At 44.8% G+C, this 15277-nt stretch overlaps 1 protein-coding gene across 8 annotated transcripts in view; it reads left to right on the top strand.

Moving 5' to 3' along the window:
• lili (LMBR1-like protein lilipod) overlaps positions 1–15277 on the top strand; it is a 306045-nt gene that overhangs the window by 150417 nt on the left and 140351 nt on the right. For all 8 annotated transcript variants that reach the window (XM_075693928.1, XM_075693931.1, XM_075693930.1 and 5 more), the window contains one exon: positions 15085–15149. In XM_075693928.1, coding sequence (XP_075550043.1) covers positions 15085–15149 — 65 coding nt within the window. The remainder of the gene's footprint in view (positions 1–15084; positions 15150–15277) is intronic.

Below are 15277 nucleotides of genomic sequence, written 5' to 3'. Positions count from 1 at the left end.
GAGCAAAAACAGAAAAAGAACAACGGGTAGATTCTATGACTGGAAAGGAAAAAGTAAAAACCATTGTAGTGCCTTATATTCATCATGTCCCCCATAGAATAATAAAGTTAGCTAACAGAGCATGTGTCAAAGTAGTTTTCTCGCCGCCGGATAAGCTTCGGAAGATGTGCAAAATGGTTAATACTGATTTCGTTCCATGAGAGTGTAACATTAAACATGAAAGTCAATTAATCTTTTGTAAAGAGGGAGTTGTCTATGCCATTCCGTAGTCATGTGGCAAGCTTTATGTCTGTCGAACGGGGAGATGCCTTAATGAACGCCTGAAGGAGCACAGCAACAATGTGTATAATACTGTAAAAGGGCATCTTGGCATCCACTGTGGAGACTGCGACAGCAGGGCTTGCCACCCTGACTTCGCTTGAACACAAGTTTTAAGTAAACATAGTAACCAACTAACGCATGAAATCATTGAAGCAGCGCACATCACCTGGTCAAAAGACGCATGCGGCAGTAGCCTCTCCTTATCGATTACGTCCAGAGAACTGGCATTTTTAGCGGGGGGGATATGATGATTACAGTTATCTCCCTTGTTCAGTGCGGCATGTATGATTGACTGTGAATATATGTATGTTTTTTTTTTGTTTCTACTGTTGGTTGGAGCTCACATATATTGCTTGTTCCAAGCAATAAACTTCACTTGCAAAAGTCAGCGCTCGTCCGTGTCGTTTCTCCCTGCTTGTCCCCATCAAAACCGCGCTGTTCTGTTTCAATGGCTTACCAACTCGCCCAAATGTCCGTTTTAACTGAGGTGCACAACCATGCTCTCCGATGGCCACAGCAGATGATACAGTGTCATTTATGAAGTAAAAGTATGGCTTCATACCCGTGGAAAAGGAAGACTGCGCAAACCATGTGCAGAAACGCATGGGAATGTCGCTGCGGAATCTTGTGCAGAAGCAGAAATTGGAAAATGGTGAGCGCATCAGGGGTAAGGGCGGGCCGCCTGACAGGAGACGTCATAAATAAGCTGACGAGCTATTATGGTTGGGCGCTCAAATCACATTCAGGAAATGTGGATGAGATGCACACAGCAGTATGGGCTACATGTTACCACATAACCTCAACTGATGAGAAGCCCAACCATAGCGTTTGTCCCCACAGCCCTTTTTCATGGTGCAAATATAATGCAGCCATTGCAAAGACTGAGCCGCCCTCAAAAAGCAGATACAATCTGCCATATGCTGTAAGCAATGCACTGCCTCTCTGGTAAGAAGCTCTTGCAGAGGGGCCAAAAGGTGAAGACGCAAAATGCCAATGAATCGCTGCATTCGATCATTTGGAACTTGGCAAGAAAAGAACGCATCACTATTTGCTGTTGAGGTTGCCATGGCAGAAGCTGTTTTGTGGTTCAACCTCGGAAGCCACCAGTTTAGCCCGCACATCAACAAACTTGCACAGGCAGTAGGCAAACAAACGAGAAAGTAGCTGCCGTGTGGTCAACACAGACAGATAGCGCACATCATCGGCAGCATTCCAGGAAGCCATCAAGAAGAGACGCAGGGAAAAGCCTGCTTCTGACTATTCTCCAGGAGCATTACGATTCATTGTAGTGGTGAATTCCATGATTTTGTCACATAAAAAGTATTTTTCACATTGCTAAACGTTTTTTGCATTTTTCTCAGATCATGATTTTTGCACACCCGAAGACTTGGAATGTGCACTGTCTCTGCTAGTTCTTTGATTTGCACGATTCTTTCTTTTTCCTGAATGCTCAACAGTCAGAGATTGCAAGAAAACTATAATACAGTATGCTAGTGTAATGCAACTTTCTCAAATCTTGCAAGAATTAACAACAAAAGGTTGTGTTCCAAAGTTGCTAATTCAAATTTTGATAACTTTGACCAATATGCAGATATATATACCAAACTTTATATGTGCACTCTTCAAACATTCAAAAACATACCTAGTTAGTTTTAGGTCTCTCAGTTCAATAAATTTCTTGCAAGTCACATCCCAAATTTATAATAATCAAGATCGCATAACTTTTTTCATTAAACATAAAAAAAACTGATTACATATTTGCAATCATCTCACTAAACTGAATATAAACTGAAAGTTTCAAATCTCCAGAGTTAATAACAAAGTTTCGTACATAAGGTTGCCCCTTATGGGGAGAGGCTACCCTCGGACACCAACTTTTTTGTTTATTAAGATATCCTAACGAAATTTTCAGGATAGACTCATAGCAAAAGCATTAGTAGAACTACAAAATTTCATGGAGTTATGTTCACTGGTTCCCAAGTTGCAGCAATATGTCAGAATTATTTTCTCATTCCAGGCCTGGAGAATTTTCAACAGGTTCTGCAACTGTGAAATTCACTATGATGATTCCCAGATGGATACCGCAGGGCAAGACAGAGCCCTTTTTTTAAAATTTTCTTGTAAAAAATTTTAGCAGACTACCAAATTTATTATTTATTTTTTATACATACTGTAGACCACATAACGTGGTCCAAGCAGGACGAGCATTTTTTTTTAACAAATCGCATTGAGTATATGGGTGCACATACATTGTGTTTTACTTCCAGATACAAATAAATAGCAAAAATGAACACAATGGCTAAATGTATACAATGCTACACGATGGCAAGACGATCGCGCTCTGGTGAAGAATTCCATTGAGACACTGTGTGCGGGAAAAAGGAAATTTTATAAGCATCTCTTTTTGCAAAATATGGCATTAAAGATCTTGGTTGTTGATGTAGCGTATGTCTTGTTGATAGGGGGGATAAATACAATGAAGGGTCAATAGTGAATTGCTGGTTAAGGAGAGAATTCAGGAAGCCCAAGCGAAACTGCCTTCTTCTGTACTGAAGGGGGGGTATGTTATTGGCTGTCATTAGTTCTGACGGAGAGTCCACACGACGAAATTTAGAAAAGATAAATCGAACAGCCCTTCTTTGAATTCTTTCGAGTTTATCAATGTTATGTTTTGTGTAGGGGTCCCATACTATGCTTGCATATTCTAGCTTTGGTCTGATGTATGATTGATAGCACAGAAGTTTTACATTTGGTGGTGAATTATGAAGCTTGTGTCTTAGGAAACACAACTTTCTGAAAGCAGAACAACAAATGTTATCAATGTGTGAATTCCAGGAGAGGTTAGCAGTGAACGTTCCACCTAAATATTTGTACCTATCGACATGATTACCTGTTGATGAACCTAGGGAGTAAGCATACTGAAAAGGGGATTTTTTTTTTTTAGTTATAGAAATGGGAACTGTTTTTTTGTGCATTTACAACCATGCCCCACTGGTTGCACCATTGGTATATGTAATCTAGATTTTTGTTTAGTTCTTTTTGATGATGTATGCTGCAAATTTCACGGGATAATGTACAGTCACCTGCGAACAATTGAATTTGAACAGTTGGATCGATTATATCTACGATATCATTTATATAGCACAAAAATAGCAGGGGCCCTAGCACACTGCCTTGGGGCACACCGGACGTGACTGGTAGAAGGCGCGAATTTAGATCCTCGACTGTGACAAACTGCACCCGATTTCCCAAATATTCAGCCACCCAAGCGACCAACACAAAGAGGAAAGCAATGATGGTCCTTTGCCCACATCCTCCAAAATTATTGGTGCATTCGCAAAAGTTTGGTGCTTCTGCGCAAATGCGGAAGTTTGTGGCCTCAGTTGTTCCCCCCCGCAGGGGCGTCTGCATCAGCAGGCGTTTGGTGCGTTGCGACACCACGTACCTGAGCATACGAGGGTTGGACCCTCCCGCGTGTAGCCGTGCGCGACTTAGCCGTGTCTGGGGAAAAGGGGATCCTGGGGGTTGAGCCGATGCCGGGTGTTTGGACCTCTAAGGCCCCCCGGCGGAGGCAACACACCTCTTCGGCCTCGGCTTCACATAGACGGCACCTCCAGACTGACCCACCTGGAGGAAATCGGCAGTCGCCTTTTCCTGTCTCTCTCTTCTCAAACCTTCGTCTTTATCTCTCACTTTATATCTTTCCTGTCTTCTTCTCTCTTCCATTTACTTCCTTTCTCCACGGCGGCAAGGGTTAACCTTGTGTGGATATCCTACCTTGGGTACACCATAATGGGTTATAGTGATGGCATACGGCTGGCGTCGTGCAGGCTTGTACACAAGCTCTGCCGCGTCCCCTCGTTGGGCTCCGTGGTGGGCTCTCGGTGCTGTTGCCGAATCTTATATATTCTCATGGAAACTTCTTTCCCCAAACTTCCTTATCGCCCTCCGAAACGAGGGTGCACCGAAGATGTATTTCAGTTTCCGGACACCAAATCCAGAATTTTCCCTGGTTCCACGTCATTCACTCTGAAAAGCCAAACAAAGCAGTGCGAAACATCTCACCATTCCTTGTCTCAAAGTCCTTGACTGATGTTTTTGGACCAGGTTACAAGGTGTCCAGGATGGCAAGCGGTGACCTCCTCTTGGAGCTCCGCGACCAGAAGCAATATGAGAAACTACAGAAACTAGTGTCATTCGGGGAGACCCACATAACAGTAACGCCACACCGTACAATGAACACCACCCGCGGTGTTGTTTCCGATGATGATCTGCTTGAGCTGACTGAAGCGGAACTCCTGGAGGGCTTCAGTGAGCAAAATGTTATCAATGTTAGAAGAATAAAGATAAAGCGAGATGGTAAAGAGATTCAGACGAAGCACTTAATAATCACCTTTGGTTCAAGTGTCCTGCCCGAGTCAATCGAGGCCGGGTACATCAAGCTCCGTGTTAGGCCGTACGTGCCCAACTCACTCCGTTGTTTCAAATGCCAGCGCTTTGGCCACAGCTCGCAGAGCTGCCGAGGCCGCCAAACTTGTGCTAAATGTAGTGCCCACGAACACAAATCTGAAGCTTGTGAGAATGCTCTCCACTGTGTAAACTGTGACGGGGAGCACGCCGCATACTCACGGTCGTGCCCCTCCTGGAAGAAGGAAAAAGAAATCGTAACGATCAAAGTTAAAGAGAATATTTCATTCAAAGAGGCATGTAGGCGGGTATCGTACCTGCCCAAGAAAGCCTTTGCCGATGTGGCGCGTCAGGGGGCAGCGTCACAACGGCCTCCGGCGGCTGTCCGACCCACAAGCAGTGAGTCGGCAGCTACGCCATCTGCCCCCGCGGCGGTTGCAGCTAGCGCTGCTCCGCCAACCCAGCAGACGGGGCCATTGACCCCGAAGGTGGGCGCAGCCGAAGCTGCCCCAACCTCCGAGACCCCTTCCAGCGCTGGCAACAGCCAGCGCAGCCAAATCCCTCAGGGAGCCCCATCGACCTCCGGGCTGGTGGGCGCAGGGGTCTTGCCTTCTGGGGCAGGACTCTCTCGGAAAACGTCTCGCTCGCAAGAGCGCTTGTCCGGCGTCTCACAGGAGGCAATGGACACTACACCTGTCCCCAAGGCGCACCAAACCCCTAAGGAGCTTCGAGACTCGCTCGAACGCTTCAGAAAGAACAAAACGCCTATTACAGGGCCTCGAAAGGGCTCTGTAATGTAAGGCATCCCTTCCGTTTCCGTAAACACAGCACCAATATTTATTTAAATATGGATACACAAATCATTCAATGGAATGTCAGAAGTCTTCTTAGGAATCTTGATGATGTGCAAGAACTCATCCATACACACAATCCAAAAGTGCTGCGTTTACAGGAAACACACTTAAAATCAAAATACACAAACTTTCTTCGACAATATGTTACTTTTTACTTTTCGGAAAGATCGCGATGATGCTGTCGCATCATCGGGCACTGTTGCAATTATAATTCAAAAAAGCGTAGCCTGTCAACGTTTACAGCTACGAACGGCCCTTGAGGCAGTGGCGGTTCGAGCTGTTCTCCTTAATAAACTCGTCACCATTTGCTCGCTTTACGTAACCCCACACTACAAATTAAACAAACATGAATTTCAGTCATTTATAGACGAATTGCCAGAACCTTATGTTGTTCTTGGCGATTTCAATGCGCACAGCTCCCTGTGGGGCGACTCTCGTACAGACGCGCGAGGTCGTCTTGTTGAACAGTTCTTTTTTTCTTCAGGTGCGTGCTTGCTGAATAAGAAGGAACCCACGTATTACTCCCTAGCAAACAGAACCTTTTCTTCAATAGATCTTAGCATAGTTTCCCCGTCCATAGTGCCCGAACTCGAATGGGAAGTTACGAACAATCCTTACGGGAGCGACCACTTCCCTATACTAATAAGAACATCTAAAGAAAACGAATATCCTCTGCAAGCTCCTAGGTGGAAGATAGACACAGCCGACTGGGAGAAATTTCGAACTCTCACTAACATCTCATGGGCCGACATGTCTTCTTTAGAAATTGATGCTGCTGTGGAATATCTTACATCATTCATAATAGATGCCGCATCAAAATGCATATCCGAAGTGAGTGGTCTGGCATGCAAACAACGTGTGCCGTGGTGGAACAGCGAATGTAGGATCGCCCGTAAGAATCAGAACAAGGCGTGGGGTTTGCTACGCGCTTCTCCCACTGCAGAGAATCTTATGAACTTTAAAAAAATAAAGTCCCAAGGCAGGCGAACCCGCCGACAGGCCAGAAGAGAAAGCTGGCACAAGTTTTTATCAAGTATTAACTCGTTTAGGGATGAGGCCAAAGCCTGGAACAGAGTAAATAGGATTAGAGGGCGGCAAACACATTCACTCCCCCTGGTAAACACACAGGGAGATACACTCCAAGACCAGGCAGACTCACTTGGGGAATATTTTGAGAGCGTGTCAAGTCCAACAAATTATACACAATCCTTTCTCAAATGCAAAGAAACAGAAGAACGTAAGCCATTAACAAGAAAAGGTCGAGAGAATGAGCCTTACAACCGTCCCTTTAGTATTGCCGAGCTAAGAGCTGCCTTGATCACATGCAAGAGCACCAGGACCTGACAGAATTATGTACGACATAATTAAGAACGTACACACTGATACACAACTGACTTTACTTGCACTTTTTAACACTATTTGGGCTGCTGGGTATGTTCCACTTGCATGGAGAGAAGCGATTGTGATTCCCATTCTGAAACAAAGTAAAGATCCTTCGTTGGCGTCAAGTTACCGCCCGGTAGCCCTCACAAGTTGCATTTGTAAGCTGTTTGAGAAAATGATTAATCGGCGACTCATACATTTCCTGGAATTAAACCAAATGCTTGATCCCTTTCAGTGTGGCTTCAGGGAAGGGCGGTCCACAATTGATCATCTTGTGCGCATTGAGGGAAACATTCGCGACGCCTTTCTACATAAGCAATATTTCCTATCCGTGTTCCTCGATATGGAGAAGGCGTACGACACAACGTGGCGCTACGGAATCTTGAGAGACTTGTCGGGAATGGGCATCCGTGGCAATATGCTCGCCCTAATAGAAAGCTATTTGTCCAACCGTACCTTCCAAGTAAAAGTCAGTAATGCACTGTCACATCCTTTTACGCAGGAAACTGGTGTACCCCAGGGAGGTGGGCTCAGCTGCACTCTCTTTATTGTTAAGATGAACACACTACGTGCTTCACTGCCACCGGCCATTTTTTATTCCGTATATGTCGACGATATACAAATAGGCTTTAAATCCTGCAACCTCGCAGTATGCGAGAGACAGGTATAGCAGGGCCTGAACAAGGTCTCCAAGTGGGCTGACGAAAACGGATTTAAGATCAACCCCCACAAAAGCTCTTGTGTTCTTTTTACTAGAAAGAGAGGCCTGGTTCCAGATCCTTGTGTTCAACTGTGTGGACATCAAATACCTATAAACAAAGAACACAAATTTTTAGGTATGATACTAGACTCCAAGCTTACTTTTATACAGCACATTAAATATCTTAAAGAAAAATGTCTAAGGACAATGAACTTACTTAAAATTCTATCCCACTCAACATGGGGTAGCGACAGGAAGTGTCTGATGAATGTTTATAAGAGCCTAATTCGATCACGATTGGACTATGGTGCCGTCGTATATAACTCTGCCGCTCCGAGCGCACTAAAGGTCCTAGATCCTATCCATCATCTAGGTATCCGCTTAGCGACTGGTGCTTTCAGAACAAGCCCGATTGAAAGCTTATACGCGGAATCAAATGAATGGTCGCTCCATCTACAGAGAACTTACACCAGCCTTACATATTTCCTAAAAATACACTCCAATCATCAACATCCATGTTTTAACACTGTTAACGATATGACCTGCACTACACTATTCCATAATCGTCCTTCTGTAAGAAAGCCTTTCTCGCTTCGAGTGAGGGAGCTTAGTGATGTGATACATGTCCCACTCCTCGAGCTTCGCCTAATGCATCCAACCAAGTTGTTACCGCCTTGGGAGTGGCAGGTCATAGAATGTGACATATCCTTTTTAGAAATAACAAAACACGCACCAGAGATCGAAATACGAACTCATTTCCTAGAACTCCAGCACAAGCACTCCTGCGCAGAGTTCTACACAGACGCTTCGAAGTCTAATGCCGGGGTGTCGTATGCTGCCGTCGGCCCATCCTTCTCAGAATCCGATGTACTACACCCGGAAACAAGTATATTTACGGCCGAGGCCTACGCATTACTGTCTGCCGTGAAGCATATAACAAAATCAAAACTCCAAAAGTCAGCGATATATACAGACTCCCTAAGTGTCGTGAAGGCCCTGATGTCACTCTATACACACAAAAATCCAGTACATAATGAACTATATTCCGTCTTGTGTAAAGCGTACAGATCTAACCAGCATATCATTATATGCTGGGTGCCTGGCCATAGGAGCATCGAGGGTAACGTTCTGCGGACGAGATGGCCACGTCAATCGCATCGCAAGCTGTTAACCCTACCGCTGCGGTGCCTGTCACAGATCTGAGACCTTTCTTGCGAAGGAGATTGCGAGACCACTGGCAACGCATGTGGGACGCAGAAACGGATAATAAGCTCCACCTGATAAAACCACAGTTAGGATTCTGGCCCTCTACTGCAAAATCACGCCGAACAGATGTCCTATTCTGTCGTCTCAGAAGAGGACACACGTTTGGCACCCATAATTTTCTACTCACCGGAAGTGAGCCTCCAACCTGTGGTAGATGCGGGGAGAGGCTGACCGTACTCCACGTCCTCCTGGAGTGTCGGGAAGCCGAATCTGAGAGAAAGAGACATTTTTCATTAGCATACCGACAGCACATTCCTCTTCATCCTGCAATGCTGCTTGGTCCAGAACCGCTTTTTAATACAGACACAGTGCTACGTTATCTTAGAGATGTGGTCCTACATGTTATTAGTCCCATGAATTCGTAGCGCCTCCTCTCTCGAGAGGATGCCACTGCGATAATTGTTTTGAATAGCACATGCCTCCAAGCCCTTGCGTTTCAAGGGCTCTAAGGAGGCAGTAGTGCTCTGGCATTTCTCATAATCTGATATATTTTACCTATCGTATCATTCTTTTTATATGCATCTAAATGTTCATAGTACAAGTCATACGTCATCGCCATAATTTTATTACACAGATTTTACGCACTTTAGAGCGTATATTTTAAGGCCCCTTTACAGCCACAACACACCAATTTCATCATAGTTACACTGCACACCCACTACCACAGACATGGCGCTCTTTGGCCATTCCTGGCCCTTGCGCCGTGAAACCCCATACATCATCATCATCATCATCATCATCATCATCAGTTGTTCCCGACTCCTTAGACAATGTGGAGAAGTGCGTGCGTTGGAGGCTGCGAAATTGCCTAAGCAGAAGAAAATGCAGGACTTCTTCGTGTGAAACTAAGCTAGTTTCATCAATAACATGATTTTATAAATGGTATGTGCTTTTATGACATTCAATTATTTAGCAGGCTTATATCGAATTATGCTCTATATCGAACTCATAGGCTTTTTTTGCGAGTTCGATATAGCTGGGTTCGACTGTATATGAGAAAACATAATTCTGTTACGTGAAAACTCAAATACAAATCCCCTTTCCAGCGTTTCTATGATCCATAGAGCAGTGTGCCTAGCTTGGTTCCACCATCCATATGGCACCACCATCCATACGGCATTCGACTCCACACATTTACATGGCGGAGGCGAAGGAGCAGAAAAAAAAAAAGAACCTTAAAGCTTGCCTTCGTGCATAGCATTCGCCGTCAGCGCTTCTTGGTAAACATCACGGTTACATAAGTGGCTGCTGCCAGGAAGCGTGAGAAGCAGTAAGGGATCTTTGAATGCTATTGCATTCCACTCTTAAAGGCGAACCTTGAAGGGACTCTGAAACGATCTTGATGATTTTGTACAAACATGCTAAGTCGTTAGAGTAGGTCCTTCTGACGAAGTAGGTTAGAGTAGGTTCGGAGTAGGTGCTTCTGATGAAGGCCCTACTCTAATTGACACATCTAAGTGCTCCGCGTAAAGTGTGTAATTTATTATAAGGTTTTAAAAATGTACATCGCTGCCAATCGCAGCACATCGCTCGGCTGAATTGTAAGCCGCCCCTATCCATTTGATGTCATTTGCCCCAATGACGTTACTAGGGCGAGCTATGTGGTTTGCTGCCCAGGCCGCATCATCAATAATTTTTCTAACTTGATGGTTAACAAATCTTGTTCGCAATAGTTGGAATGTTAGTTAATTTGTTTCTATGAAAAGAAAGTAACAGAAAGCACAAGAACAATTTCTCACTACACTTAAGACTTCCGGCACACAGCAAGCGTCGTCTGCTTGTGTTACAACGTGCTCCATTTTGATGAGAGCTCCGCAGTCGGTCTCATTCTTTTAGCGAGCACCATGATTTGACTTTGTTGCACTGTGGGCTGCAAATGTATTGACTGGCAATATGTCAAGCTGCGACATCGTGTCCCTCTGCAATGCAGCAGATGAGTGGACTGGCTGCAGTGCATTGGACTGCCGCTATCTGACTAGCGCCAGGATTTGTGTGTTTGCAGCCGTCGCTTTACACTGGAGGATTACTACCGCAATAGCATTTCGCGAGACCGGTATTCAGGTAAACGCAAACGCAGCGCAAGGGGCAGGGCCTGGCCATTTGACCGTGCCATTTCATGGGATGAGCAGAAGCGTAGATGTGAATGGTCTGCACAGTGCAGCCACCTGGTGGCACAGAGCTCAACCACACAAAGTAGCAATGACGAAATGTATTCTTCTTTGCTGCTGATGTAAATTTTTCGTAGGAGTGTAATAATTAATATGTTGTTTTTGCAAATGTATAAAATGTTTTATACTTGGGTAGTGCAATATTAGCACTCTGTTTGGCTGGTTAAGCTCTGTGCCAACAGGTGGCTGGACAGTGAAGACCGATCAGGCCGCTCACAAACGTCTGCGCTTAAGTTCCTTCATCAACTTTAGTTTATGCCTCCAGCCATCTGTTGGAATGCCCAGCTTGCTCGTGGTTACTGGAATACAAGACACATTCAGCGCTGTGACAGAATGCTCACAATGCACGCTGCTTCGATAGCTCTCGCTTGGGGTCAACTGCCAAGCAGCTGGTGAAGAGTTTGGAGAAGCTTCGCACGCTCGCTCCTAGAAAACCGGAAGTCGATGACATTACGTGCCGTCATGACGCAGAGCCAGTGAAGGCGGAGCTTAGCCCTGATCACTCGGCGAATGAGTTGCGGAAAAAATGCACGACTATGGAGGAGGGTAACTTGTAATTGTCCGTAGCTATCTTAATATGAGACACTTCCCACAAATTGTGGTGCGAATGATTAACTTTAGCTGTGCCCTACGCATCTACAACATCTACAAATTTTTTCCCCATGATAGGGAAAAAATTAAAGACTGTGACGAGAAACCGAAACGAAATCGAGCTGGTGGGCGGCAGTGCCTTTAGATTATTGCTCACTAAAAGGACAACCAACGGCACCACACCCCACACTGTGAAACATGATAGGTGAAGATGCTCATTGCACTAGGTTTGGTGGCAATAGCAGTGAATGCGGTTTTTGATGATTGGATGGAGAATTGCTGGCACAGAAATAAGAAAGTAAGTGTGCACCGGCGTTTTGAAATCATGTAGGAGGGCAAGTATTGTAGGGAAGCTGATGTGGCAGGCACCTACTGTTTCCAATCGCACTCGCCTTGCACTTTTACTTGTCTACATAGAGTATAGTGGCTGGAAAATATATACAGTGGCAGTCTGCAGCAGGAAATGGTGGTGCATTTGGGTTATAACCTAATAAAAGCATACAGTTCGCTTCCTACAGCACCACGCACTGTGAAACAGGTAGGCGAAGGGGCTAATTGTAGTAGAGTTAGTAGCAATAGCTGTGAATGCGGCGTGCGATGGCTCCAGAGGCGATTTGCTTGTACCGGAATAAGAAACTGAGTGTGCGCCAGCGTTTCGACTTGAGACAGGCAGGCAAGTATTGCGGTAAAGCTGCTGCAGTGGGTGGCTATATACTGTTCTCGATTGCATGTGCCTCGTGCATTTTTTTGTTTGCATGGTATCTAGTGGCCGGAAAACACATCACATGATCACAGTTTGCCAATGTGCCGAACGTTGTGTTGAAAAATTGTTTTCCAGGAATGTATGAACCAGTAAAAGATAAGCGTAACTTTATTGGGTCATTTTTTTGGTTCTCGATCACAAATGTCGGCACCTGAAAATCGTATGTAATGGGATCGCATCAACTAGGTTCTACTATGTTTGGTGCATGCACTATACTTATGTCTATATGTAGCAACATTGAGACAATGGTCAAAATACAGGTCACATGCAACATATGTCAGTGCCACAACGCGTTGACAAGCTTTTCTTGCCCACTTCAAATAAGGATACTCATTTTTTTTCTGAATCTGTTATTTCGGATTCACGATTATTTGTACTTCAGGTGATCCCCACCAAATCCAAATTACTAGACGGTGACTGTATAGTGTGTGCTGCCTGTCAGGGCTTCATTTGAGGACGCCTAGCAGTGGATTTCAGAATTGCAGATGGAAAAAGGAGCATGGCCATCCCCCCTGTGAACCAAAGATGGCAGTCATACAGGGCTGCAATTTATTTTTTGTGTACTTCTGTGGTGTCCAGAAAGGAAATGCGCCTGCAGTTTGAGATTGCTCAGTACGCATACGAGCAAACAGCTTTTCAGGGTTCTCAATCACCATGGCCTCCATCTGCTGAGGTAAGACAGCAGCCCAAATGACATCTGACCACTTCCAGTGTTTATTTCTCTTAGATGATAATTGACCATAAACTTGTTTCAGCTCAAAAAGAAAAGAGTTGGCAACATTTTTTGGAAGGTTTCAACTGTAGTCGGCATGTAAGGCAACTAAAACAGCATGCACATTCGGCTATTGTGTCCAATTGAAGCTGTTATCTTGAAATAAATGTGCTAGATAGGGGTTGTAGAAGATGAAGTCAAGTGTCTAAACAGATAGAATGTGTCTGTGGCTATTCAAATGCATGCCCTCAAATAGAGTACACTGGCACATGCAAGAGGTACATATTCTTTAATAGGGTCTTGCACTCGTCGCATAACTGCAGTTAGAAAGCAGAGCTAGTATAGCTAATTCTAAGAAAATGCCTTTGCCATAGGCACCTCAGCTTTTATTAAGAGTATTGAGTGATAATATACCTTAAAAGCAAACAATTTTTCTAATCCAAAGTGACCAACTTCTTTGCCATCATTAGCTCGGCCACTCCAAAAAGTGTTTGATTGGGGTACTTCAGTCCAAACCATCCTGATCTTGGCCCTAAAAACATTGCAATCAACACCCAATCTCACAAAGACTGGGGACCCAACCCTGCACAAACACCCTGTCCCGGGAGTCAATGAGAATCAAAAGGCAAAAAATGCAGAAAAGGGGCGCTGCTAGGAAAAGTCCCTGCAGCTATGCTGCTAGCTCTTGTAATAACCAATGGGCCCACTCGTGAGAGCACAGGCAATCTCTATCGTCTTGGGCCTCCGATAACTGCGGCTTGGCACAGTGTGATCACGTGAGTACTAGGCACCACCCTTCGAATTAGCGTTTGGAAAAAGGAGCATCACAAGGTACGCGCTCATCATAGGTGCAGAGGCACAGTAGATGAGCTCAAATTCGAGGCCTTAGCAAAGGGGCTGGGGGATGACATGTATGTACCAGGCGAGCACTGTCCCGGAGAGGTCTCTCTCGCGCTTGTTCTGCCTATAGCGCCAGTCGCATTGCTGTAGCGCCACAGCCACCACAAGTGGCAGGGCGAAATGCCACTGCTGCAAACAAGTCTGTGGTAAACACCACCCCCGACAATCATTGCGAGTGGAAACAGACACGTACCGACGACAGAACTGGTGAATGCCTGCACTGAGGCATAAGGCTCACCTTAATCCCCACAAGTACACACTCTTGCTTATTTACAAGATGTCATATTGAAAAAAAAAAAAAAATAACTTCAGGAGAGTTCATGCTGTAATGACCTTTTGTGCTTACTTAGCAAACAAATGACCACAGAAAGAGAGCACACAAGGACAGGCACAGTCCTTATGTGCGCAGTCCTGCTCTCTCTGTGTGGTGGTTTCTTTGTACAGTTATAAAACTGTTTGTTAATATTCACCAACTCGCCCAATAAAAAGTTCTTCTAACTGCGCCTGTGTGCTCTCTCTCCGTGGTCATTTGTTTGTGCAGTTTAAAACTGTTTGCTAATATGAACCAACTGGCCCAACAAGAAGTTCCTTTAAGCTACGTGTTCTTACTTAACCTGACATTTATACACAGCCTGGTCTCGCCTATGTAAAATACGAACATGTACAGGGCATTGAATAAATGGCACTCTGCCTACAATATTGATTCTGGTGCTTCAGTTACACGACATAATTTTTCCATCTTCCCTAGCTTCGCCTTCTTTCTGAGCCTTATTTGAGGGGCTGTAATATAGCAAGCAGTATAAAGGACATTAAGTAATCTCCAAGTGTTAAGCTACATTAAGTAACATTTAGAGAGATTGGAGAAAATCTCGAAAAATTGGGAGCATTGGAACAACATTTGCACAACATTGTGTAGAGTCGGGCGACTTCATGCCGTCACAGGTCTCTCTCTTTTTTTGCTTCATTCACGTTTAGCCCACTTTTTGTCTTGTTTTTGCAATTTCTTTGCCACGATGCAGTTTGCACGCCAGTGGGATTTGCACGTCTCTTTACGGTGCTTGGAGAGCTGGTGATCAAGCCCAAGGTACGGTGGACACATGCGCTGAGCAATCTCTTCGTAACCGTTTTCATAAAAAAGCACGAAGGACGAAGACGAATACGAAGGAACACATAAGACAGGACTGGCTCTACTTCCAACTTATATTCACTACA

Source organism: Dermacentor variabilis, chromosome 5, assembly GCF_050947875.1.
Source record: "Dermacentor variabilis isolate Ectoservices chromosome 5, ASM5094787v1, whole genome shotgun sequence".
In the NCBI taxonomy this organism is placed as follows: domain Eukaryota; kingdom Metazoa; phylum Arthropoda; class Arachnida; order Ixodida; family Ixodidae; genus Dermacentor; species Dermacentor variabilis.
Note: the sequence above shows the minus strand (reverse complement) of the source record. Positions and strands in the feature narration are given on the sequence as shown.